General features: G+C 42.9%; 1 protein-coding gene across 7 annotated transcripts; it reads left to right on the top strand.

Annotated features, from left to right (window-relative positions):
• Window positions 1-1,725: 1,725 nt before the first annotated feature.
• LOC123773164 (probable RNA-directed DNA polymerase from transposon BS) lies at window positions 1,726-25,439 on the top strand. 7 transcript variants are annotated; one of them, XM_069315196.1, is made up of 5 exons: window positions 1,772-1,818; window positions 2,397-2,554; window positions 6,192-6,501; window positions 11,915-12,045; window positions 12,871-25,439. In XM_069315196.1, exon 5 carries the CDS (start codon window positions 23,493-23,495, stop codon window positions 24,741-24,743), a length of 1,251 nt encoding a protein of 416 aa, XP_069171297.1. In that variant the 5' UTR covers window positions 1,772-1,818; window positions 2,397-2,554; window positions 6,192-6,501; window positions 11,915-12,045; window positions 12,871-23,492; the 3' UTR covers window positions 24,744-25,439. The 7 variants fall into 7 exon arrangements, with proteins under 7 accessions (XP_069171294.1, XP_069171297.1, XP_069171295.1 ...); XM_069315193.1 differs by lacking the exon at window positions 2,397-2,554 and having other exon boundaries at window positions 1,726-1,818; XM_069315194.1 differs by lacking the exon at window positions 2,397-2,554 and having other exon boundaries at window positions 1,786-1,818; window positions 6,067-6,501.
• The last annotated feature ends 247 nt before the right edge of the window (window positions 25,440-25,686 follow it).

Raw genomic sequence — 25,686 nt, 5'->3', positions numbered from 1 at the left:
ATAGGTATGTTCTTATAGACAATTTTATTGCGAACACAGTGATACCAAATTTAAATACGTGCGCCTTCAATTATTGTCAGGACAGTCAAAAGAGTGTACACTTTTTCGGTCTTACCGCGTAAGTGCGCGAACCGCCGAAAGCGCATAGGGTATGATTTTTTTTTTAACGCCGTGAGCGCGAAAGTGTTTTTTAAATGTTCTCTGGCTAGTTATGTTAGATATTATTAGAAATACGTATTCTACTTGTTAATATAATAAATTAAATTTGCGATCATTTAAGGAGAGAAGTGCGACGACTGGATCACTGTGTACAGAAGGTTGATATGCCAACAAACACTTTCCAGACAACAATATATCTTGGATAAGTCGCTCCACAACATTGACACCTGGACCGTTGACTTCCTGTGAAGCCACATATTTACTTATTTCATAATGGAAGTATATTATTTCATAGTAAATATATGTTTTCTCGTGTTCTGCATTAAGCACCAACATTATAGTGAATAAATATCCCATATTTCTTCATTATTTAAGTAATGCTTGGAGGCTTTCAGTAGCTTTGGGTCATTAGGTGAACAGAATCTCCAATAGATGGGGCGAGAGTCGCGCTATCTCTCGCCCGGGCGAGAGTCGAAACTTATTTTAGAATTGATATATCTTTGTCCTCCAACAAGATATATTTTCTTTGGTGCACTCACAATAACGAGCATATCTCTGTCTTTCTGAAGGCATATAATATTTTAGGCTTTATAAGCGTATCTTTGTTAATTACACACTATATTGGCAAGTGCGTAGGCTTCTGCACTCCATGACCGACAAGCTACTGAATGCCACTATAAAAACGTATGTATCTTCACTTGAGCTTTATATATGTCTATGGTAAAGTATTTAAAATGAAGCTTATATTTCTATCTTTCTTAAGACATATAAAACATATGTGTTTATTAACGAATTTACGTGAAATAAGCATTGTTCTGAGAGAGAGTTGCTCTGTCGATCAGTTTGTGCGGGGTCGGAACTCGGCGATTATTAAAACACATGTATCTTTATTAGAATTTTATATATTTCTATGGTAAAGTAGTTAAAATGAAGCTTATATTTCTATCTTTCATAAGACATATAAAACATTTGTGTTTATTAACGAATTTACGTGAAATAAGCATTGTTCTGAGAGAGTTACTCCGTTGCTCCATCTGTGCGGGATCGGAGCTCGCTGATTATAAAAATACACGTATCTTCGCTTTAAATACAAATATGCCCATGGTAAGGCATTTAAAATGAAGATTATGTTTCTATCTTTCTTGATACGTATAAAACTCTTACGTTTATTAACGATTCTGCGTGAAATAAGCATTGTTCTGAGATGGATATTGCGGATTTCCAGCTCTACGACCGATGAAAAATGCAACTTTTATACAACTACAAATATCTTCAGTTTTACTTTAAATTTTGTCCTGAAAGAGTTTTCATATATAGATCCAGTTTCTGCTGTTCTTCTGACATAAAAAGACCTTTGGTTTAATAAGTTATTTAGATGTTTTCAACAATATTACTAGGGCGTTCACCGATTCTAACATGGGCGACCCTTTTGGAAACGCAATACATGGGTGGTACATACAATACAATATTTTACGTCAGAATTAGCAGTATTCAATACAATACATATTTTACGTCAGAATTAGCAGTATTCAATATTTTTGTCCTTATAATAGGGGTGAGGAGGAAGTTGATCCCTCACGGATTCAGCCTTCGTTCACGAGCTCAGTATTATTGTTTACTCACGGTCGTGGAGGGCTCAGAGGCGTCGGCTATACATAGGTGTTTGTTGCATCTTACTGGACTGTCTCCTACTTTGCCTTCACGAACTTTCCTTATATATATATGACTCCAAGGAGACATATGTGTCAAGAAAATTTGTGCTGGTGTACTAGAAAATTTGTGCTAGTGTACTAGAACCCTGATAAAAAGAAATCATCCTTCTACCATGAACTTACCCATTCTTTTTTTTTTTTTGAGATATATACAAGAGTTGTTACATTCTTGTACAGCCACTAGTACGCGTAGCGTTTCGGGCAAGTCCTTAATCCTATGGTCCCTGGAATACGATCCCCTGCCGCGAAGAATCGTTTTTTCATCCAAGTACACATTTTACTGTTGCGTTAAACAGAGGCTACAGTTAAGGAATTGCGCCCAGTAAATCCTCCCCGGCCAGGATACGAACCCATGACATAGCGCTCGCGGAACGCCAGGCGAGTGTCTTACCACTACACCACGGAGACTGCTAAAAATAATGAATTCCTCTGAAATTGGATGTGTTGTTCTTTAACAAGTGCATGAATTTTGAACTATATGCTCCTTGCTGAATATTGATATTAGTGAATAAACTTACTTTTCAGTAACATTTGATAAATTTACTTGAGACATTGGTTAAGTGCCTGATACTGATTGCATATGTGAAATTTGATATGTTGGATTATGGTGGTTGCTAATGTCCATTTTCTAAGAAAACATTCCTACATGTGATCATACTACGCGTCTCCAGTGAAAATACCTAGTAATAAGTGATAAGTTCTTACCTAACATGCTTGTGACAGTGCATTGTATATTTACATTCTAGTTTTAAGTGCATGCTTCTAGTTTTAAGTGCATGTTTCTAGATTTAAGTGCATGATTCTAGACCTAAGATAATCCTAGATTGCATACATGTTCAAGTTCAGTGTAAGCGCTTTTGATTATCCAGTCGTAGTGAGTGTTCAAGACCATACCAAGTGCATTCCATCTTTTGAAAATTTTGGGGAGGGAGTAACATTGGGGTCAGGTCATCCTAATTATTGGGGCCACCCTGTTTTTCTCCAGTTTCTTGGATAATAGTACAGTGAATAGTTACTTCAAACATACTGGATAATTCCTCAGCGGCACCTGCTCCCATTGGTTACAGGCTTGGAAACAGGACACTATTCTTGACCATTCCTAGTTTTAAGGCCTATTCCCTTACGTGTCTTATTCTTATTCATTGCTGGTTTACTTTGTCTGTGAACGTATATTTTGCAAAAAGACTAGTTCTGAGCTGTGGCTTCTCATTACCACAAGATGCCCCACATACGCATTAACTTGGCATCTGTAACTGATCTAATAACATTACCTGGAGTGTCGTACACACTGGCCAACAGAATTGTTAAGTTCAGACACACACGCACTATCACGGCAGACAACATCCATCACATATCTCACCTTAAGATTACAACTCCTTTATTGAATGCCATATCTTTTGACACGGAACCACCACCTCATAGCTCAGGCTCTATCACAATGGCAGAACCAAACAATAGAAGACGTTCAGGCTCGCCATCATCCGATGGGAATGCCTCCGCCGTCTCTGGAGGCGCAGCTACACGCAGTCGCACTAGACGTAGGTCTCCCCCTCGTAATATCCATGGTATGAATAATGCTGGTTTTCAGAGACACGGACATATTTCCACTAAGGGTCCGTCTCATTCCACTCATCACTCAGTTCGGAGGGTGTCAGTTAGCTCTCAGGATTCTGATTCAGATGACTCCACATATCCTCGACAGGGGAATCGTCATGGTCGAAGGGATAATTCATTCCGTCCACCACCTCGAGAACTTGATTATGATGGTAAATCTGATTGGACTCCATTTTATCGCCGTTTCACATCGTATGCAGTGGAAAAAGATTGGAGTGGCACGACTTCTCTAACAAACTTGGGTTGGTGTCTTAAGGGAAAGGCTAGTGATTTTTACAACCGGATACTAGACCGGGAACCATCAATTGATTATACTCGCATGATGCACAAACTTGTAAAGAGATTTGGAGATAGGGAAGTTTTGGACATGGCAATAATGAAATTTTCTCAGGCTCACCAGGAGAATGGTGAGGAAATCTTAGAATGGGCTGATAGAGTCCAGCACTTGGCCCATCGAGCCTACAAACATCTGGAACGGGGAAAGGAAGAGCAGATGGCAATCATGCGATTTGGCCAAGGTTTGTTAGATAAGCGTTTAGCAGAGTATATTTCCAACGCTAACATTTCGTCCATGGAAAAGGCCATTGACAGGACTCAAACATTTCAGCATAATTCTGTTGCTATTCACGGGTCAGCAGGGTCATCCTCAGTTAGTTCCCAGCAGCAGAGGTCCCAAGGGCCGGCAGTGCGAATAAATGCCGTGGGTAGGCCTTCCCGATATGAACAGCCAGCCAGAAGTAATTTAGCTTTCCACCTCCGCTCAAGGACACCCACAAAATCGCCAGAGTCGTCACCGGCTAATAGTTTATCAGGCCAGGGTAAGGGGGGTCTCCGGCAAACAAATGCTGGATTAGGAGCCCCATCTCTTGCGGGAATGGATACAAAATTAGATAAATTGACAGGCATGAACGCAAAACTAGACGAAGTCGTCTCAGGAATCTCGGGTTCGTGACAAATTGGACGAGGTATGTGAGGGTTTGAGGCGTCTCACAAACGCCATCATATCGCCTTGGGGCCAACGCACCCCATCACCTAGGAGGAGTAATAATTGTTACCTATGTGGGGAGGAGGGTCATTTTGCTCGCGATTGCCAACAATCTAGGAGTGGCTGGGACGAAGACCATAAACAGGAAGAACGTTCTAATAAGTATTATGTTTCATTTTTGGAGGAGGATCAGTCTTTAAACAAAGATGGGTCGGCTCAAGAGGCCTAGATTCGACCCATGACTTGCCAGGCCAGCAGAGCGTGGTTACACCACCTCCAAGGACAACAAGTCCTTCTCGAGAGTTCAAAACTTATACCCTCCAAATACCAGCACTGGATATTCATCAGGAAGATTGGCCGCCGGATCAGACATTTACAGAAGGTGCACCTGAAATAATAGCATCGGTAGACGAAAAGGACATAAGCGACGGACAAATGTCGCAAGATGAAGATGACTTCTATCAACATGAGGAAGTACATTTAAGGTTCCAGCGAGTAGGTGAAGAGGAAAGATTCTCTCAAGAGCAGAGTAGTTGTTTTCCCAGGGAGGATGAGGTAGACCAATCCTGCACACCCGAGGGCATCGATGAGCAGGAAAAGGAGGAACAAGAACACATAACTATTAGGCAATTACGGTCTGGGTCCATGTTCTGGATCCCAATTCAAGTAGAGAATGTAATGGTGAAGGCAATAGTTGACACAGCAGCAGAGGTCACAATTATTTCTCAAGAGGTTTATCAACAGTTGATACCTCCACCCCCAGTAATAAAGCGAATCACACTCAATACCGCGGGGAAATGTATGTGTATTTCAGGAACACTGATAGGGCCAGTTACATTACTAATTGCTGGAGGGCAATTTGAAGTAAACATATATGTAGCACCAATTGAAGATAACATGCTATTGGGGCTGGATTTTATGAAACGTCAGGGCATAAGCTTGGCTCAATCTCAGATGATATTACAGGGACAAATTATTCCTATGCAATTGGGAAGGGAAGATACACCAAACCCAAACTCCAACCCTTGCATAGCTAAAGTGGCAGTGTCTCAATACACGGTCATTCCACCTTGGTCGATGGCAAACGTCCCATGTGAACTGGACAATAACATGCCACAATACCTAGTGGAACCCTTGAACCACAGGAAGGAGCCAATTCCTTACAGAAAACAGGGCTGTATAAAACACAATTCGAAAATGCATCCTCAGAAGAAAGTATAGAAAAACTAACAGTAGGTCAGTTTCTGGAAGGCATAGATCCAATTGCTTTCCCTTGGGATCTTGGGGGTGAGATGTGTGGAAAGTGTTGTTCTGTCAAGGAAGGAACTAAGGAGCGGCATTTAGGTGTGAGGACCATTACTGGGGTGAACCCCTAGGAGTGAATCTTGAAAGAAAGAAAGAAAAAAAAAAAAGCTGCAGTGTAGTGTGTAGTGTAAATAAATCATAATCAATTCAGTGCACCAAAACAGTACTACTTCATTCAATCACAAGAATTAGATCAACAAAACACCATATCAGTACAATAATCATGAACAATTTCATAAAGAAGCACATTCTATATTTAAATTGTTAAATGTTTTCTTTTAATCAAACCAGAAACACTCTTCTGTTGCTAAATACTGTATACCATTCCACCCCTCAATATGAAGACGGTGGAGGGTTCTTTCCAAAAGGACATACTAAGTTTAAATTAAGTTCCTAATACACCCCTTGTTTTATAGGGACGGGGGGAGTGTGGAGGGAACCACATTCAAAGTGCCCGCCAAAGGAAATATCTCATGCTAGGTGCTCCTGATTGGTGGGCGGCAGTCCGACGCCGTGCGTCTGCGCATCACCTGCACGCATGCCTGGAGGCGAGAAGGAGGGCAGACGAGAACCGCACCTGACCAAGAACTGACCTGTAAGCACCGCCCCCTGGACTGTGGTTATCCAGTACCCCATATTGGCCAGCTATCCTTGGACCTCGCCCATCCTCGCCCCTAGAAGCCGTCATATTGCTTCAGCAACCCTGGGAGAAGACTTCAGCCCAAGGTGAGCAATCTAACCATAATCAACTGTACAAACCCTATTACAGGAAAAACCAGTAGGCATTCTACTGTATTTTATCAAACAATTATTATGGTAACAGATCTTGTAATAACTTTGCAAAAATAGTGCCATTTACTATTTTTAAAAAATTATTACAGGATTTACCAACTTGGTGCATTCGGGTCACAAATCAAATTATTACAGTACTTTTGATAATTGAACACCTGCTACAACCAGATTCCGGGGAGGAAATGAAGGACGATCTTTGGAATCATTACCTAAGTAGACAGGAAAGCTCATTTATCAAAATACATTAACATCATACATATTTATCTGAAAAAAGAAAATATCTCGGAATCTCCGAAACTCGGAAAAGGTCAGAATGGCTGACAGTATTCCACCAGCAGCTGAAACAGGAAATAGAAGGACACTTATTGGTCTACGAAATCACCTAACTCAACTGATTGACAAATGTCAAAAGTTGGCTAGACAACCATCTCCTGATTTAATAATTCTGAATACCAGAGTAGAAGCAGCTGTTGAAAAGTATGGACAAATCAAACGCCATGCAGAGATTTATCTAACAGAAATGGCTACTGCAGATTTAACCCGAAGGGAACTTCAGGAAATCATTGCTGAAATGACAATGTATGAAGATAAAATCCAAGATCAACTTGATCCTTTAATCAAACAAATATCTCAAGCAGGAACCCAATCCAATGTGAGCTCATCCACTCAACAGAGCAATGCAACTATCACACATATAGCAGCAGAGCTCCCAAAGGTACATTTACCATATTTTGAGGGCAAGGATGAAGACGATTGGGATACCTTCTGGAGAGCCTTTGATTCTATAATAAACTCCAACGCTTCTCTCAAAAAGGCGACAAAGTTTCAATATTTGCAAGGCCAGTTACGAGGAGAAGCAAGGCAGGTCATTGCCAATTTGTCATTAACAGATGATGATTACGACCATGCCTTACAGTTGTTACAAGATAACTACAGTGATAAGGAGACTGCTATTGCCCGTCTCTCATACAAATTATTACAGTCATACAAATTATTCTCTCATAGTCTCATTACAGCCATGTGTGGTAAAAAATGGCCTGTTTGCTTATTGTCGTGTTTCACGACTTCGATGAATTTATTCTTTAATTGTTGAGCAATAATCTCATGATAGAGTTTTAAATGCTCAGGCCTTTTTCTTAGCCTTGCTAATTGAGATTTAAATTAGCTATATGCCATGTGATAATTGGTAGGTAAGGTTTTATGGTTGATTTTCCATGGTAGCCTTACCCAGTATTGTCCATCATGGTACTGTACAGTTTCCAAGTACTGATTGTATGCACAGATATCATCAGGACTTGGTTGTTCAGGAATTATTCCTATGGCATCAAGTTCCCACAATTGATGTACAGATTCCAATCCATCATCAATCATGTGGGGGATTTTAAGTGGTGACTGTTCTTTGCCTAGCCAAGCCACGATTACAGTTTCTATATGATGTGATTTTTCAGGAGTTGAAGGTTCAAGATCTAGTATAGGTCCTGTCATCAATATGCCTCCTGCTGATTTGAGTATATTCATACCCATACATTCTTCTGATCCCAGAATGAATCGATGATAGTAGTCAGCTCCAATCAGGATTCCGATATTCCCTATGTGGTCAGAATCGAGTAGAGGATCTGCTAATTGGATTCCTTTTTCTTTTAGGAATTTAATTGTTGCTGCCAGACCGGTCACTTCCATTTCAGTAGGAATTTTATCAACTACTATGGATTCGACTGTCCTTTGGGATGTACCTAGACAGACAGTGAGTTATACTACTGGAAAGGTTCTACAACCTGAACTGGTAAAAAACCCTGATATGGATGTAGATATTTGCTGTGAAGATTTAAGTTGTAAATCTTCTGCCATCTTTTTACTGATAAAGGTTTTCTGTGAACCTTGATCAAAAAAGCCTCTTGTTTGAATACAAATTCCTTGATTGCATAGTTCTAGCTGTGCAGTAGGCAATATGGCTGTTGTAACAATTTCTGTATCTAAGGCATTGACATTACTCATTACTGTACAGAATTGCACGGCTGTTGTGGTATCATCTTTTGGCTTTGCCTGAGATGCAGATTGATTATTGGATGTCTGTGATCTGGATTGAGTGTTGATATCACCACAGAGTGCTGTGTGATGTACACTTTTATGACAATATTGGCAGTTCTGCAACTGAGTGTTACATTCACTTGTATCATGCTTCCGTAGACAACGGATGCACCTGTTTAGAGATTTCAGTCGATTGATTCGACTGGCACGGTCTTCATAAATTGTGCATTGATAAATGGTATGTGCTTCTTGACAGAATAAGCATCTTGGGGCACTTGCAGCTCCTTTTGTCTTATCTGTCTTGGGAGTTATATTTCCTACAGTTCTGTTAACTGTGGGGGATATAGCATAAGAGCCAATATTTCTCTGTTTCCACTTTGTAGAAGAGGAGTTATGTTGCCTTGATTTTTGACTGCCAGTTTGGACATTTTTGTTTTTGTCCGTGGATTCACTTTTAGTGATTTTTTCTTGTGATCTAAGTATTCCTCGGCTTCGTAATCTTTGTACGTAAGCTCGAAGTCCATCAAAGATTTGGCTCTGTGATAAGATGTTGGTGTTATAATGGGTGCATAGGCTGTCTATGACCTCATTAGGAAGTTTCCTTTGAATGATTAACTTTGTAAGCCACTCTGCATTTCCTACAGGTACTTTTGTACTGAGGGCTTTGATGATTGATTCTATAGACAATCGAAATGATTGTAGTGACTCATAACTTTTATTTGGAGAGGGTAAATCCAATAATTTGTATGAGAGACGGGCAATAGCAGTCTCCTTATCACTGTAGTTATCTTGTAACAACTGTAAGGCATGGTCGTAATCATCATCTGTTAATGACAAATTAGCAATGACCTGCCTTGCTTCTCCTCGTAACTGGCCTTGCAAATATTGAAACTTTGTCGCCTTTTTGAGAGAAGCGTTGGAGTTTATTATAGAATCAAAGGCTCTCCAGAAGGTATCCCAATCGTCTTCATCCTTGCCCTCAAAATATGGTAAATGTACCTTTGGGAGCTCTGCTGCTATATGTGTGATAGTTGCATTGCTCTGTTGAGTGGATGAGCTCACATTGGATTGGGTTCCTGCTTGAGATATTTGTTTGATTAAAGGATCAAGTTGATCTTGGATTTTATCTTCATACATTGTCATTTCAGCAATGATTTCCTGAAGTTCCCTTCGGGTTAAATCTGCAGTAGCCATTTCTGTTAGATAAATCTCTGCATGGCGTTTGATTTGTCCATACTTTTCAACAGCTGCTTCTACTCTGGTATTCAGAATTATTAAATCAGGAGATGGTTGTCTAGCCAACTTTTGACATTTGTCAATCAGTTGAGTTAGGTGATTTTGTAGACCAATAAGTGTCCTTCTATTTCCTGTTTCAGCTGCTGGTGGAATACTGTCAGCCATTCTGACCTTTTCCGAGTTTCGGAGATTCCGAGATATTTTCTTTTTTCAGATAAATATGTATGATGTTAATGTATTTTGATAAATGAGCTTTCCTGTCTACTTAGGTAATGATTCCAAAGATCGTCCTTCAGTTCCTCCCCGGAATCTGGTTGTAGCAGGTGTTCAATTATCTAAAGTACTGTAATATTTTTTTTTTTTTTTTTTTTTTTTTTTTTTTGAGATATATACAAGAGTTGTTACATTCTTGTACAGCCACTAGTACGCGTAGCGTTTCGGGCAGGTCCCTGGAATACGATCCCCTGCCGCGAAGAATCGTTTTTTCATCCAAGTACACATTTTACTGTTGCGTTAAACAGAGGCTACAGTTAAGGAATTGCGCCCAGTAAATCCTCCCCGGCCAGGATACGAACCCATGACATAGCGCTCGCGGAACGCCAGGCGAGTGTCTTACCACTACACCACGGAGACTGCACAAATAATTTGATTTGTGACCCGAATGCACCAAGTTGGTAAATCCTGTAATAATTTTTTAAAAATAGTAAATGGCACTATTTTTGCAAAGTTATTACAAGACCTGTTACCATAATAATTGTTTGATAAAATACAGTAGAATGCCTACTGGTTTTACCTGTAATAGGATTTGATACAGTTGATTATAGTTAGATTGTAATGAAATGCTCTTACAGTGATAAAAATACTTTTTAAAGGATATTATGTAATGAGCAGCTCTGAAAATCAGTAGATTAGAGATAATGCTAGATAATACACTTAAATATGTATATAATATTACCATAAGTGAGGTAAATAATTGTGTTTATGATTAAGATGCAGTTGTGTCTTTGACACTGATATACTTAAGTACTGTGGTTTCTTAACACAGAACAATATTAGTATGCTATGAATGCTTACTAGTTAATGGATATGGTGGCTTAAGCCACTGCAAACAATATGTTTACTTAGATATATAGCTATGATAAATATTGGCTGATAGCTAGGTTAGGCTAGAATATGTAAAAATTATTCCAATGCAAACTCAAGAAGTTTCTTATGTATTTGCTGGAATGATATTTGGTAAATGAATGACCATAAATATCTAGGTTCGAAGGACCATTATTTTGGGAAAATCCTGCTGGGATTGATATAAGAGGAGACTACTAGAGACTTGGACTGCACTAAATTAAAAAATGACTGTCTGCAAATTAATTCCTAAAATCTCTAGCTAGGGTCGTAAATCCTAGCTCCTCTTTTCCTAATGACAGATTGTGGGCTGTAAGGACTTTATATCCTATATTATATCCTATAATATAGGATATATTTTATATCCTATCTAGATTTATAGGACTTTAATATCCTATAAATCTGTCTGTCGGTTAAAAACGAGACAAAGCCTCACATTTCAGTAAGTTTATTAATATTGTAGAAGAGCAGCAGGTCCTTATCCAAGCACTTGACCTCATGAGTGTCCAGTTGTGTCAGAAAAGATTCAGTCGCAATGCGTAAATAAAGTCTCATGAGTGTCCATTGTGTGGAAAAGGATTCAGTCAAGCTGACTGTACCCTAATCAAATAAATTGAATATAAATATGTCTGCATATATATTTGAATATATAAATTAAGTTAACAATTGCTTGCTTAGTTAATTTATAAGTTATCATATAAGTTCATTTAATTGAATGATTTCTAGTACTTAGTTAACAGTACTTAGACTACATTTAAAGTCATTTATTATACTTTTACAATTTAATTTGTTGTTTATAGTATAAGAATATATTGGCTGTTAATAGTTATGGTGCTAGGCTAGACTATGTACATGTTTAAATCTCTGATTTAAACAGAGCCAGTGTTCAGTCATATAACTGAATTTATAAAATCTTATCCTTGTATAAAATACAAGCTGATGTGAGAATCCCTGTCTACAGGTGGACTGGAACTTCTATCAACTTGTAACGTACACGCCGAGTGCTACATTGTTGACTGTGGAAATTGAACTGTTTTCTATTCATCAAATCGTTGCTTATATGGTGATTACACCTCAGTTTCCTCCAACAAGGTGAGGAGAGTATTACCTGTAATTGGGGAAAGGATTGTAGCTTCTGTAATTAGTTATGCTATTAAGATAATGAGATAATGGAGCGAGTATAAGATTAACTCGCTGCAAACTAATTCATTCACCCCACCTGTCCCTTACAGCCCACAATCTGTCATTAGGAAAAGAGGAGCTAGGATTTACAACCCTAGCTAGAGATTTTAGTTGAATTTATTTGCAGACAGTAATTTTTAATTTAGTTCAGTACAAGTCCCTGGTAGTCTCCTCTTATATCAATCCCAGCAGGTTTTTCCCACACTATGGGTAATGATATGTATTTGCAATACGTGGAGGGGGTGGAGCAATTAGCAACCCATCGTTCAGTAATGCCCTTTTCAGGTGTGACCGTAAGCCTCAAAACGTGTGTAGCAAGTTAACGAGCTGTGTATTACAATTTGTGAGTTGCTCAAATATATTTCAAATTTATTATATAATCATGTGTAAAGCGTTTTGCACTCATATAGGGGGGGACTAAATTAACGAGCTTTTGGTCTTTGATTTTGGGGACGAGATATTAAGCGACGTGCACTTTGAAAACAGGAAGTGAACGAAGCATTTTACAATGTTTTCACAGCTCATCATCAAAATAAAGGGCCGGAGGTTCACAACGCATAAGTTATATACTGACTTATTTATGTCTACATAAGCCAGTGCTTGGCTTAGAAATTGGGCTGAAGGGTGGGTTGTATTTTCAAGCTAAGCTGTGATGAAACACTTGCTTTCGAGCGGGATCATTCGAAATTCGAAAGAAGACCTTCTGAACCTTTTTTTTCTGCTTGTCATTTCCAGAGTTGTGTACCGGAGGAGGACCAGCTGTTCCGAGTGTGATAGAAACGTGAAATATTAAAACTCTAATGATGAATTTAAACACTTCTGCTGGAAAATAAACAGTTTTGTAAATATTCAGTTACAGAAAGCAGAAGTGACTGGATGTTGTAATATTGACAAATTGTTGGGACTAGTTGACATGAAATTAAGTTATGTTTAATGGCTGCCAGTCTTTTAAACTATTCGTACTTGAAGCACATTATGATATCGGTGAAGAATAACTGATATCAGGGCAGAAAATGCGGTTACCACTGTATGTTACTAAGTGTTTATGACTCGGCATAGTTTAGTGTCAAGTAAGAAATATTAGACGAAGAGATGCCATAAAGACTGTTGCAAAATTACATACATGTTGGTACATCTAATTCTTTGTGTGGATTGCATGCTTGGCCACCAGAGGGAGTGGATGTCTACGCTCCCTGCTCCAGTTGTGGGTGTGCTCAACAAGCAGTTGGTCGTTGGTGTGGTGGTTGGATGAGACCTTGTGCCCGGCGTGCTCTGCGAGATTGGAGGGGGGGGGGCCTGAACCCAGTTTTCAAATCTCAGTCAGGTGGCATGGAGTATTCCGGCAATGTGGATTACCCTGCTGTGGAATGGACGCTGTTTGATGTGCTGGATGTCAACCTGAAAGCCGTGTGTAGAGTGGAACTCTTGACAAAGCATAGAGCGGTGGTGAAGTTCTCCAATGGCGAGGACTACCGGGTGTTTTTGCGATGCTATGAAGGGCGTACTTTACAGTTGCCGGGTGCTGCTGGGTCAGTTGTTATCTCCAACCGCAGTGGCGCTTACACATATGTCAGTGTACATGGCACCCCTATTGAATTCCTGGAGGAATTGTTGAAGCGGTACTTTGGTCAGTTCGGAAAGGTAGTGACTGTGTGGAGGAATGCTCTCACTTCCGGTCGCTTGAGGGGCGTCCTCAATGGCATTCGAACACTGGAAATGAAGCTTCGGTCTGGCATACCTTCCTCTGTCAGGCTGATGGGGTACACCTTCCGTGCTTATTATGCACGGCAGTCGCAGACGTGTTTCCATTGTGGGATGTCGGGCCACCCGGCTGCTGGGTGCTCTGCGGGCGTCGTCACTCTGGCGAATCTCTTCCGTGAGGGGGACTTCCCTTTGCAGGTTGATGCAGAGGTTCTGGTGGGTGTGGATGTGTCCTGGGATGATGTGCCTGTATGTGGTGCGGCTGCAGCTGGTGAGCATCGGACACCGGGTGTTGTACCCCTTGTCATATGCGTCTTCTGTGGCTGTCGTGGGTACTGTAGGCATGAGTGTGGTTCCCTCAACTTGCACTTCTGCGATTGCTGTGACCTGTTCTTCCATGGCTCCCGTCATGGCTCGCCTGCCTCTTCTGCCTGACATGCCTGTGGTGTGTGAGGGGTCGTGGCCTCCTGTTGTGTTTCGGCCAATTCCCCCTGTCTGAAGTCTTGCGTGCCAGTGCCAGAACGCGGCCTCCCTGCATCACTCGGGACTCGGATTCTGTGGCGGTGGAGAGCTCGGATGACGTGCACCCTGCCCCTAAGTGCTCGCGGCGCTCTTTGATTGTGTTGGCATCGGAAGGTTCCACCTGGGCAGACGTGGGGGATTTTGCGAGCTGCATTATCTTCCAGCGACGAAGGGTCAGTGCTTGGCGATGTTCCGGTGGACACGAAGGTGGTGGTGGTGGTGGTGGTGGCGGATGTCTATGCGTCGGATGCGGGTGCTGGTGTTGGGGGCTTTGTGTTGGTTCCTGTATCTTCCCCTGTGCCTCTTGCTGTATGCTCCCCGATGTGGTAGGTGGTGCTAATGGTGTCCTGTGATTGCTAATATGACCCGTGATCTCATAGTAGTACTTAAGAAGGATGCTCGCCGTTGGGGGGGGGACTCTGCTCCTGTGCCCGGTGCCTAGTGGTCCGTTGTGAGTGTAGACCCTGTAGTGTCGCAGCCCTTTCAGGGGGGGGGGGGAAGGGTCGCCGTGTCGGTTGCTGCTGAGGAATGCTCGCCGGCCGCACCCTGACCCAGTATGGGGGTCAGGGTGCGGCTTGTCTCCTGGTGCTCGTCCACCGTATGGGTGTCCAGTGTACGGGCTTTTGTCTCTGATGTTCCTGAGTTTATGTCACGCCCTCGGGGGAAGTCTGGAAGTCGTCATCAGGAAGATGAGTGGATCATATGGGAGGTGTACTGTTTGCGTTTTCCGGTAAAGGATTATCCGCATAAATATGTGGAGGCATGGCCTTCCCACTTCTGTCTTGCTTTTGCATGTAAATAAAAAAAATCTTTGCAGTGTTTCTCGTCTTGTGCTGAAATATTACGGTGTGTTGCTACATATGTGTGTGCGAGCGTGTCGCCGGCAGTGATAGGTGAACCACTTGTCCCAGCCTGACCTCACTAGACGAGGTACTCCAGCTCCCTCGTCCTTGATGATCTGGTACTCCAGCTCACTCGTCTGTTAAGGTTAGCAACATCTCGACGATCAAGATTCATTTTTTACCTGCGGTGCTTATTTACGAGCATTTAAATATTATTTGTCATGTAGTATATAAGGATTTTATTATAAAAAATAAGTACAAAAAATATAAATAATCATTTTTCACGTCATTTCACGTGAGATGTATTCCACGATGACCCCATTAGCTCATCGTGGGATAGAAATTCACCAATTTTCAAGGAACACACAAAATTTTCATGTTTCCATTGATGCCATATTATGTTTGTTAATTATTCACATCCTAAAGCAGGCTGGCTGGTTGGCCTGCCGGCCGGCTGACTGACCAGCGGGAGGAAATGTTTTAGTGGTTCAGAGAGCATAAGGGAGCGGGAGAAAAAAGGAGAATGTGTTATGATGGCTTCAGAGAGCACAAGGGAGGGGGCCGGGGGGGGGGGGGGGGGGAAGTAGGAGGAACTGTTTGAGAGTTGTTATACGGAAACTATGCCAATTAGTGAAAACGGCGATATGTCACATTTTCCCCAAATCCCCCTGCAGTTAGGTTAGGTTTAGTTTAGGTCAGATCAGGTCAATAATATAATATAATAAAGTTACAACGAAGATTAGTTGTTATAAGTTTACCATATAGACATAGAAAGTTAATTTATTAAGGAGGTATGTCACATGTTGAAATTTAAAATTGATTGAAAACGGGTACATTAGACTAACACTAAGACTATATACAGGATAAGACACCCCGAAGGGCGAGCTTGGAAGTGGGGAGAGAAAAAGATTTAGGGGGAGGGAGAAGAAGTATATTTTGGAGGAGAAAATGTGTCAGGGCTAAACCCAGCTGCGTGTCGTTAGTTTGTGACATTTGAGATAAGTACTTAGTCAGGTGTTTCAGTGGCAACAACAGGGACATCACAAAACTCACATCATCGTGGTGATTGGCTCAACAGCATCAGGGCTGAACGTTTACGAATAGTTTGTGCAGGGTGTTAAGAGCTGTATATTTGTAGATGGTGGATGCTAGGTGTTGAGAGCTAAAGTTTAACGAAATACAGAGTTAGGAGGAGGATCATGGATGGTAGAGAAGAGATCATGGGTGTTCCGTGGATGTCTAAGAGTGTGTGAGAGAAAGTCAATGTGTTCTTCGTGATAAGAGAGCAGTCCTTTAAGTTGTTTGTATAATAAAGCTTTCCAGTAGACATTGAGGGCAGGAATATTGGTACTATCATGAAGACATTCGCTGGTATTGAAATCGTCCCATCGAGTGTTAAGTACCCATCTAAGTGCTCTATTTTGTGTTCTGTGATGTTTTAGTTTATTAATGAGTGCGGCTAATGGAAAAGCTATTGGAGCATATGTTAGGAGAGTTAGGAGAGGTCTAATGAGGGCTTTATAGAGGTGCATTTTAGTATCAGGTTTTGCAAATTTAGGTCTGTACAATTTGTTCATGGCACACTGTTCTTAGTTATTGCATGTTTCTGTGTAATGTGTGTGTGAAAGAGTAGTTGTCGATCAAGTGTGAGGCCAAGAACTGTGGTGGAAGGAGATACAGAGATGTTAGTAGGATTAGGAGAGAGTGAATAGGGTTGAACAGGAATAGGGCATGCAGTTCTTTTACAGAAGAAGTAGGTGATTTTTTTATTTGTTGGAGTTGGTTTTAATGCACCAGTCATACACCCATTCCATAACAGTATCGAGTTCTGCTTGTGCTCTGTGTGATAGCGTGTCAATGGTGTTGCTGGTGACAAGGTGAGAGACGTCATTAGCGTAGCAGCTGGTTAATGAAGTATGATGAATAGGGTCAGGAATGTTGTTGATGTACTCACCTAATTGGGATTGCGGGGGTTGAGCTCTGGTTCTTTGGTCAATGCATAGGATGTAAAGTATCGGGGCAAGAACAGAGCCTTGGGGAATACTGGCGTGTAACTTGAAGTAGTCAGAATAGTGTCTGAGGAACATAATCCTCATTGTTCTACTCTCTAAGTAGTTAGAAAGAAGTTTAGTGGTGATAAGGAGAAGATTAAAGTTATTGCTTAGTTTGAATTTGAGACCATCATGCAAAACAGTGTCAAAGGCCTTCTCAACGTCCTTAGTGCAGTCCTAAGTCTTTGGTGATGACATGCTGATGTAATTGGTCATGATGTTTAAGGCGTCGTGTGTGGACCGGTGAGGCTGGGATCCAAACTATTTGTTAGTGAGTAAGTCATTGTCTTCTAGGTGCGTTCTGTGTCTCATGTTGACTAGCCTTTCAAAGACTTTGCCAAGTGTCTCTAGAAGGCTGATGGGTCTATAGTTTTTTGAGTCAGTGTGAGGTTTCCCAGGTTTTGGAATAAGAACAGGAGTGGCAGATTTGAAGGCGAGGGAAATATCCAGAGGCAAGGAAGGCGTTGAATAAGTTAGTGATAGCAACAATGATAGAAACAGAGAGTTGTTTAAGGAGGGTATGTCCATTGCCAGACGCACCAGGGGCTCTGCGATGAGTGCTCATGAGAGCTGCCTTGACATCAGCTGGAGTCAGAGGAATCTGTAATTCATTGCGTGAGTTGAGGTTGTCAAGGTAGATGAGGTTGTCAGGTTTGGTTTCATGTCTGTTTTGGTGTACCCAGTCTTTAACTTCTTCAATGTTTGGAAGGGCAGTTGGTTCAGGAAGATGTGGATGAAAAAGGCGTTCCCAATGATGCTTAAAAATGTTAAGTACTTCAAGAGGCTCAGGGATTTTGTTGTTGTTGTTCTGTAGGAGGTATTTAAACGGTGTGTGAGTTGATCCTTGTAAGCGTTTGATTTGTTTCCAAAATTCCTGAGTTGTCAGTTTTCTGTGTTGTTCTGCTTGTTCAATGAGGTGTTTCCAGAGTTTTGCATGGTTTTCATTTAGGCTGTTAAGGATGTGGTTTTCTAATGTTGTGAGATCCCAGAGTACTTGTCCATGGTGATGAATGTTGAGTAAGAATCGAGATTGATAGCAAGCTAAGAGACGTTTTGTGCAAAGGGAAGGGGTGAAAGTGAAATGTGGTTTGTGAGTTGTTTTAGGAATGGAGATGTTTGCCGCATGGATGATGGTGTTTTGTATGTTGCGTGCTTGTGTGTCAATTTCAGTGTGATGTTTGTCATTGTATTTATAAGTGAAATCAGTGTCATCAATGTGTTGTTTGAACATGTCCCAATTTGCCCTTTGGTATGAGAATTGATGAGTGCTGGGGATGAGAACAGTCTCACAGTGGAGACTGTGAGAATTAGAGGAATATGATCAGAGCCCATAATGGGTCCTGGTGAAATGCAGTGTTGTCGATTGTTGCCAAGTCTGTCGGTGAATATGAGATCAGGTCTGCCAGAACCTGCATGACTGAAAAAGTTGGGAAGTCGGGGCCAAGGAAGAGTAGATGTTTTTGGATGTATAGTTGATGAAGCTGTTGGCCATGTTGATTTGTGTTATTGTGGTGGAATGTAGGGTGTTGTGCATAGAGGTCTACAAGCAGGAAAACAGGCAAGTGAGTGCGATTGAAGAGCGTGGTGATGTCTTGCATGGTAATCCCTGTGTTAGGACGGATGTAGATTTTACTGATGATGAGAGGATCCATTTGTGTGTGGATTTTTATGGCTAGAAAGTGTTTGTGAAGCCAGGGAGCGTGTAGGAGTTCGTATATATAGGAAGACTTTATGAGTGTGGCAACACCTTCATGTGCTTCATCAGGTGACTGGTAAGATGAGTAGCCAGAGTCTGATTTTATACGAGTTTGTGATGTAAGTGATATTAAGAAGCAGCACATTAGGACGTTCAGTCTGAATAAAATCAGACACCAGGTGTCTAATAGTGAAGAATGCCCGTACACTGAATTGTATGATCTTTATGAATGCGAAGAGTGAGGTTTTGAGCTTTGTGGGTGCGAGCAGAAACAGTGTAATGACTAGGTTGTCGGATGGTTTGGTTACTGGCTTACAGATTACAGGGTGTATCGGAAGGGGTCTTGGTGAAGATAGGAATGGCAGAGCTTTTTTTGTTTTGTGAGAGGAGAAATCCTTTACTAAGTCCAGAGTTCATGGCTTAGGGTAAAGGAGTAGGGTCTAGAGAAGTCAGATTGTCAGATGTCAGAGTGGTATTTTTTTCAGGAGTGGCGGCATAAGGGATATTGATGGTGGGTTCAGTAAGGAGAGAGGAGAGATCAGTGGGTTGAGAGGAAGAGGCAGTAGGATGAGAGGCTGGGTCGATGGGATGCGAGACTGCATCATTGAGGGAAGAGGCAGATTCAGAGTGAGGAATGGTCTTATCAGGGGAAGGTTGGGATAGTATATGCTGGTCAACAGTGGATGGATTTCGTTTTCTGTGTCAATCTTAGAAGCTCTGGCGTTGGAAGTGTGGGAGACTGTAGAAGATGTAGTTTGTAGCTGTGTCAGAGTATCCACCGTGGGACCGTGGGGGAAAAGGGAACAGAGCGCAAGAGGTGTAGAGGAGGTACAGAAACACTAGGAAGGCCACTATAAGTGAGAAAGATGGGAAGGTATTCAGCAAAGTCTCGACAATCATCTTTAGCTTGCATATATGCTGCTTGGACGCAGGCTGTGACTCGCTTATATATCAAGTTCAGGGGCCAGATTCACGGAGCAGTTACGCAAGCACTTACGAATCTGTACATCTTTTCTCAATCTTTGGCGGCTTTGTTTACAATTATTAAACAGTTAATGAGCTGCGAAGCATCAGGAGGCTGTTTATAACAATAAAAACACTTGATTAGGAAGTTTCATGTTTGTAAACTGTTTAATAAATGTAACCAAAGCCGTCAAAGACTGAGGAAAGATGTTCAAGTTCGTAAGTACTTGCGTAACTGCATCTTGAATCTGGCCCCCTGGAGAGGAGAGTATTGTAAAGGTAGTGGGTGAGGGAAGAGAGGTGGAGAGGGGGTGAGTGTGATGGGCAGTTGTAGGGTGGTGTTGGTGCTGGTTAGGGTAAGCATTTAGGGCACTTGAGTAGGACATGGAGTTGGCTGATGCTGTTTGGTGATGGGATGGGTTTTGGGATGTTGAGGAAGAATGAGGTTGTGCATGAGATGCGAGGCTGGTTAGTGGAAAGAGTTTTCAGAGTTTGCTTCTTCAGAGGGCGTGATTTCCCTACTGCTGAATGAATACCTTGGCAATTAATGCATTTTGGGGTGGGGACCGAGCACTGAGTGAAGAAATGACCTTCTACAGAGCATTTGGAGCAAACTTGTGGACTTCTGCATTTGCGGGTTTCATGACTGTACTTGTAGCATTTGAAGCATTGCAGCAATGGAAGATATTCAACAAGATTTATGAGGTAGGGAGGAGTGCTGGTGTTATGGATTTTGATACCTTGATACAAGGGTTTTTGAGCTTCTGCAGGAAAGGCATATTGAGTCTTGAGGTGTTTAGTATTAGGCACTGCGTATCTCTCCATAACAGTAACATCGATCGTTCCTGTCTGAAATGTCCTGAGAGAGATTGATGTTGTTAGGTGCTGAAAGAACAGAGCTGTCCACATTTCGTACAAGAATATGTAGTTTTTTGGGGGCAATAGTGAGTACAAGAGTCAGAGAAGCTTGGGAGAGTTTACTGAAAGCAGGTTCCCTAAAACAGACAAAAAGGTGGTCTTCAGAGGCAATGAGGAATTTGATGCTGCTGGTGTTGGAATATTTGACATGATTAGTGGCAGGTGTGCCAGTGGCATTGTAGAAAGTAGTGATGCAGTCAATATTGTCAATGGGTGTAGTGCCAGTGTAGTTCATCATCAGGCAGTAATCCATTGTGACTCACTATCTACAGACAGTCCCGTCTTTGTGCCAATCACTGCGAATCCATAAAGTTCAGTGCGGGTCAGTGTGTAGGCCAGGTCTAGGACCTGACTTGAGGGGTCTCACCACGAATAAACACCGGGTCCAGGAAGATTGCAACCCCCAGTTGTTGTGGGCTGGCACCATCACGAGATTCCATAACTGGCTCGGCAGTGTTAGAAACAGAAGAAATTTAGGAGAGGAGAAAAAGAATGCACCTATGCCATGATGCAGCTGCAAAAGGTGATGTTATGGGGGACTGGTGGTTGTTCTGTGAGGGGTAATGGCTAAGGTCAAGGAGCTCCTAAAATAGTGGAAGTTAGGTTAGACCCGGCCCCAGGGAAGACAATTCCCAGCAAATAATATTTTTCTTACTCTATCTGTTGTCTAAGAGAGATCAACCTACTCTCTTCCAAATACGGTAAATGGAGAATCTACAATAACCCGTAGAACTTATTTATTACCCCCTAATAACTCGCCATACAAAAATACAGCAATACAAGAATGCAACAAATTACTTTACTACTTGATCTTATGTTAACCCCCTTGAATCCACATAGGCAGGATACAAGGGTTACAACTGCAACTTAGGGTAAAGTCTACGTTCCTGAAGGGACACTAGAACACACTTAGGTATCACAGTAAATATTGGTACATGTGGTCACCCCAGAGTTAAAGTTTTAGTTCAACACTGGCATAAGAAGACACCATTATAACACGGTGACACTACTACTCAACGGTTAAGTACTTAGCATGATAACAGAGTAAGGAGAGAGAAGAGAGGAGGAGAAGAAGAGGTGAGGAACAAAACCCACAAGGTCGGGAGCGACTGCTCAGAACCCAGACTCAGCCAAGAAGCAGGAATCAGTTCTTTGGGTGCGCTCTCAAGATTGCTGCCTGGACGATACTCAACTGATCGTACAGCAACAATCCCTGATCCCGACCCTGATATTCTTTAACGTGCTCTGTTGCTCTTTCGCCTTTGTTTCTTCCTTGTTCTCTGTTTTTATCCTTTCTCTTCTCGTCGTTGTCCATTCTTCAATGGAACGTTCGAGGTTATTACGCCAATTTCCTCGAACTCCAACTTCTGATTTCGCGGTTTTCGCCCCTTTGTGTCTGTCTCCAGGAGCCGATGCTTGGTGCTCGTCCTGGTCGTTTTCGTGGCTATTCCTTTCTCTCCCCCCCCTCCCCCAGCCGTTGCTGGGGCTTCTAATTCTTCTGCTCTTTTGATTTGTGCTGATGTTCCCTTTGTTCCTTTACTTTTTCCTTCGCCTCTCCATTGTTCTGCTGCTCGTATCTTTGTGGAGAAATGGTACACAGTTTGTTCCATTTATCTCCCCCCAAGTGTCCCGCTTTCTCTTCCTGATTTGAAACACCTCCTAGACTCCTTGCCAGAGCCTGTGCTCCTGCTGGGTGACTTCAATTGTCGTCATTCTCTTTGGGGTGACGTTCTGACGAATACCCGGGGTCGCCTTCTTGAGCCGTTTCTCCTCTCTTCTTCCCTGTCTCTTCTGAATTCTGGTGAGCCCACTCATTTGGACTCTCGGACTCGCACCCTTTCTTGTCTTGATCTTTCTCTCTGCTCTTCTTCTCTTTACTTAGATTTCACGTGGCAGGTTCTTGATGACCTCCATGGAAGTGATCATTTCCCCATCCTTTTTTCCTTTTTCTCTTTTCGCCCTTCCCTCTCTTTCCCTAGGTGGCAGTTTGCTAAGGCGGACTGGACCCTATTTTCCCTCAGTGCTACTCTCTCTGACCTCTCCCTTCTGCCCCTCTCTCGCGCTCTCCTCCTTTTTCATGACACTGTCTTCAACGCTGCCCTCCGCTCTATCCCTCGCTCTTCCTCTCGGGGTCCACGGAAGTGCGTTCCCTGGTGGAATGCGGACTGTGCTCGGGCTGTCTGCTGTAAGGGTGCAGCCTGGAAGAGGCACCGCCGTAGGCAGACGACCGATTCTTTTCTTTTCTTTCGGAAAGCGAGTGCGGTGGCCCATAGGGCCATCCGTACGGCTAAACGTGAATGTTGGGCATCTTATGTCTCAACAATTACGTCCAAAACTCCTCTGGCCCAGATCTGGAAGCATATCCCCAAGATAGCGGGTAAATTCGTTCCCGATGTTTCACCGGTCCTTCGCCTCCATGATACTCTTGTGGCGGACCCGTTGCAGGTCGCTTCCGTACTGGGTTCCCTCTTTTCTTCTGTTAGCTCTGGTCTTCATCTTCCCCAATCTTTTCTTCTTCGTAAACCTGTCCTTGAGTCTCGTCCTTTAGATTTCTGCACTCGTCTTCAACTTCCCTATAATGATCCCTTCTCTATCTCTGAACTTCGTTCTGCCCCGGCCCTCTGTGGTTCTACGGCGGCGGGCTCCGATGGTATTCATTATGAGATGCTTCGCCATCTCCCTCCATGCACGTCTCAGTATTTACTGAGTCTGTATAATTGGATCTGGGAGTCGTCGTCAGTCCCTGAGGACTGGCTCGATGCCGTTGTCCTCCCTGTTCGCAAACCGGGGTCTCTGGGTACTTCCCCTAAGGACTTTCGCCCTATTGCTCTCACAAGTTGTGTCTGCAAACTCTTTGAACGTATGGTTAACGTTCGTCTGATGTGGTTCCTGGAACACCATCACCTCCTCTCCCCTTCTCAATTTGGTTTCCGCAAGTGCCGCAGCACGACAGATGTCCTGGTGAACTTGGAGGTCTATATTCGTACTGATTTTGCTGCGAAGACCTCCATTGTTGCCGTCCTTTTTGATCTGGAAAAGGCTTACGACACCACTTGGCGATATCATATTCTATCTCAACTTCATTCTTTTGGCCTTCGTGGTCATCTCCCTCTCTTTCTCCGCAGCTTCCTCTCCCGTCGTTCCTTTCGGGTGCGCCTTGGTACTGCTCTCTCTGCCTCTTTTCAGCAATACGAAGGTGTGCCCCAGGGTAGTGTTCTGAGCACTACTCTTTTTCTGGTTGCCCTCAATGGTCTTCTTTCCTCTCTTCCTTCTGGTGTCTTCTCCGCTCTCTATGTCGATGATCTTACCCTTTGCTGTCAGGGTGATGATTCGCCTCTCCTTCAGCGCCGGCTTCAACTTGCAATTGATGCTGTGTCGTCTTGGGCCACCGATCATGGCTTCAAGTTCTCTACTTCTAAGACTTGTGCCATGACTTTTACGCGGAAACGGGTTGTTCTTCGTCCCTCTTTGTCACTTTATGGTCATAAACTTGAATACAAAGATTCCGCGAAGCTTTTGGGCTTATTCCTTGACACTCGTTTGTCTTGGTCTCCCCATATCTCTTACCTCCGTGTTGAGTGCTCTAAGGCCCTTACCCTCCTTCGGGTCTTGTCCATACTTCTTGGGGGGCAGATAGGCGCACTCTCCTTGCTTTACATTCCTCTCTTGTCCTGTCTAAGCTCGATTATGGTTGCCCTGCTTACTCGTCTGCTTCTCCTTCTACTCTTCGCCGTCTTGATGCTTTGCACCATACTGGGTTGCGCCTCAGTTCTGGTGCCTTTCGTTCGACTCCCGTCCTTAGCTTGTATGTTGACACTGGCTTCCTGTCTCTCCAGGACCGCCGTGATCGCTACTGTCTTCGTTCTCTTGCGCGGTCCTTACAACATCCTTCCTCTCGCCTCTGTCGTGCTTTAACTTTTGCCCCTCCTGCGGTTCCTGTTCCTCTTCACCACCTCCCTCTTTCTGTCCGGTTATCTCGCCTCCAGGATTCTCTTTCCGTTCGTATTTCTAATGTTTCTCCTCGTGTTGTTCCTTCTTTGCCCCCGTGGAGAGTCCCTCTTCCGCGGTTTTGTACTTCCTTGACCCGTATCACTAAAGCTTTTACCCCTCCTACGGTTCTAAAACGCCGTTTCCTTGAGCACTTTTCTTCTCACTCCCGCTCCGTTTCTGTCTTCACCGATGGGTCTAAGTCGGCGGACGGTGTTGGCTACTCTGTTGTTTTTCCTGACCACACTTATGTGTCGCTTACCTCCGGAGACTAGCATCTTTACAGTGGAACTTTATGCTATTCTCTATGCTCTTCGTCTCCTGCTTTCTCGTTGTCAGTCTTCCTTTGTAGTTGTTGTTGACTCTCGTAGTGCCCTCATGGCTCTCGGGTCCTTTAATCCGGTTCATCCAGTAGTTGTTGAGATCCAGCATTGGCTGTTTCTTGTTCACAGTAAATTTAAGTCGGTTGAGTTTTGTTGGGTTCCCAGTTATATTGGTGTGTCTTTAAATGAGCGTGCGGATGCTGCCCTCTCACACTCTCTCTCTCTCTCTCTCTCTCTCTCTCTCTCTCTCTCTCTCTCTCTCTCTCTCTCTCTCTCTCTCTCTCTCTCTCTCTCTCTCTCTCTCTCGCTCTCTCTCTCTCTCCCCCTCCTCTCTCTCTCTCCCCCTCCTCTCTCTCTCTCTCTCTCTCTCTCTCTCTCTCTCTCTCTCTCTCCTCTCTCTCTCTCTCTCTCTCTCTCTCTCTCTCTCTCTCTCTCTCTCTCTCTCTCTCTCTCTCTCTCTCTCTCTCTCTCTCTCTCTCTCTCTCTCTCTCTCTCTCTCTCTCTCTCTCTCTCTCTCTCTCTCTCTCTCTCTCTCTCTCTCTCTCTCT

This window comes from Procambarus clarkii, chromosome 81, assembly GCF_040958095.1.
Source record: "Procambarus clarkii isolate CNS0578487 chromosome 81, FALCON_Pclarkii_2.0, whole genome shotgun sequence".
Taxonomy (NCBI): Eukaryota; Metazoa; Arthropoda; class Malacostraca; order Decapoda; family Cambaridae; genus Procambarus; species Procambarus clarkii.
The sequence above is the reverse complement of the archived record's forward strand: the minus strand, read 5'-3'. Positions and strand labels throughout refer to the sequence as shown.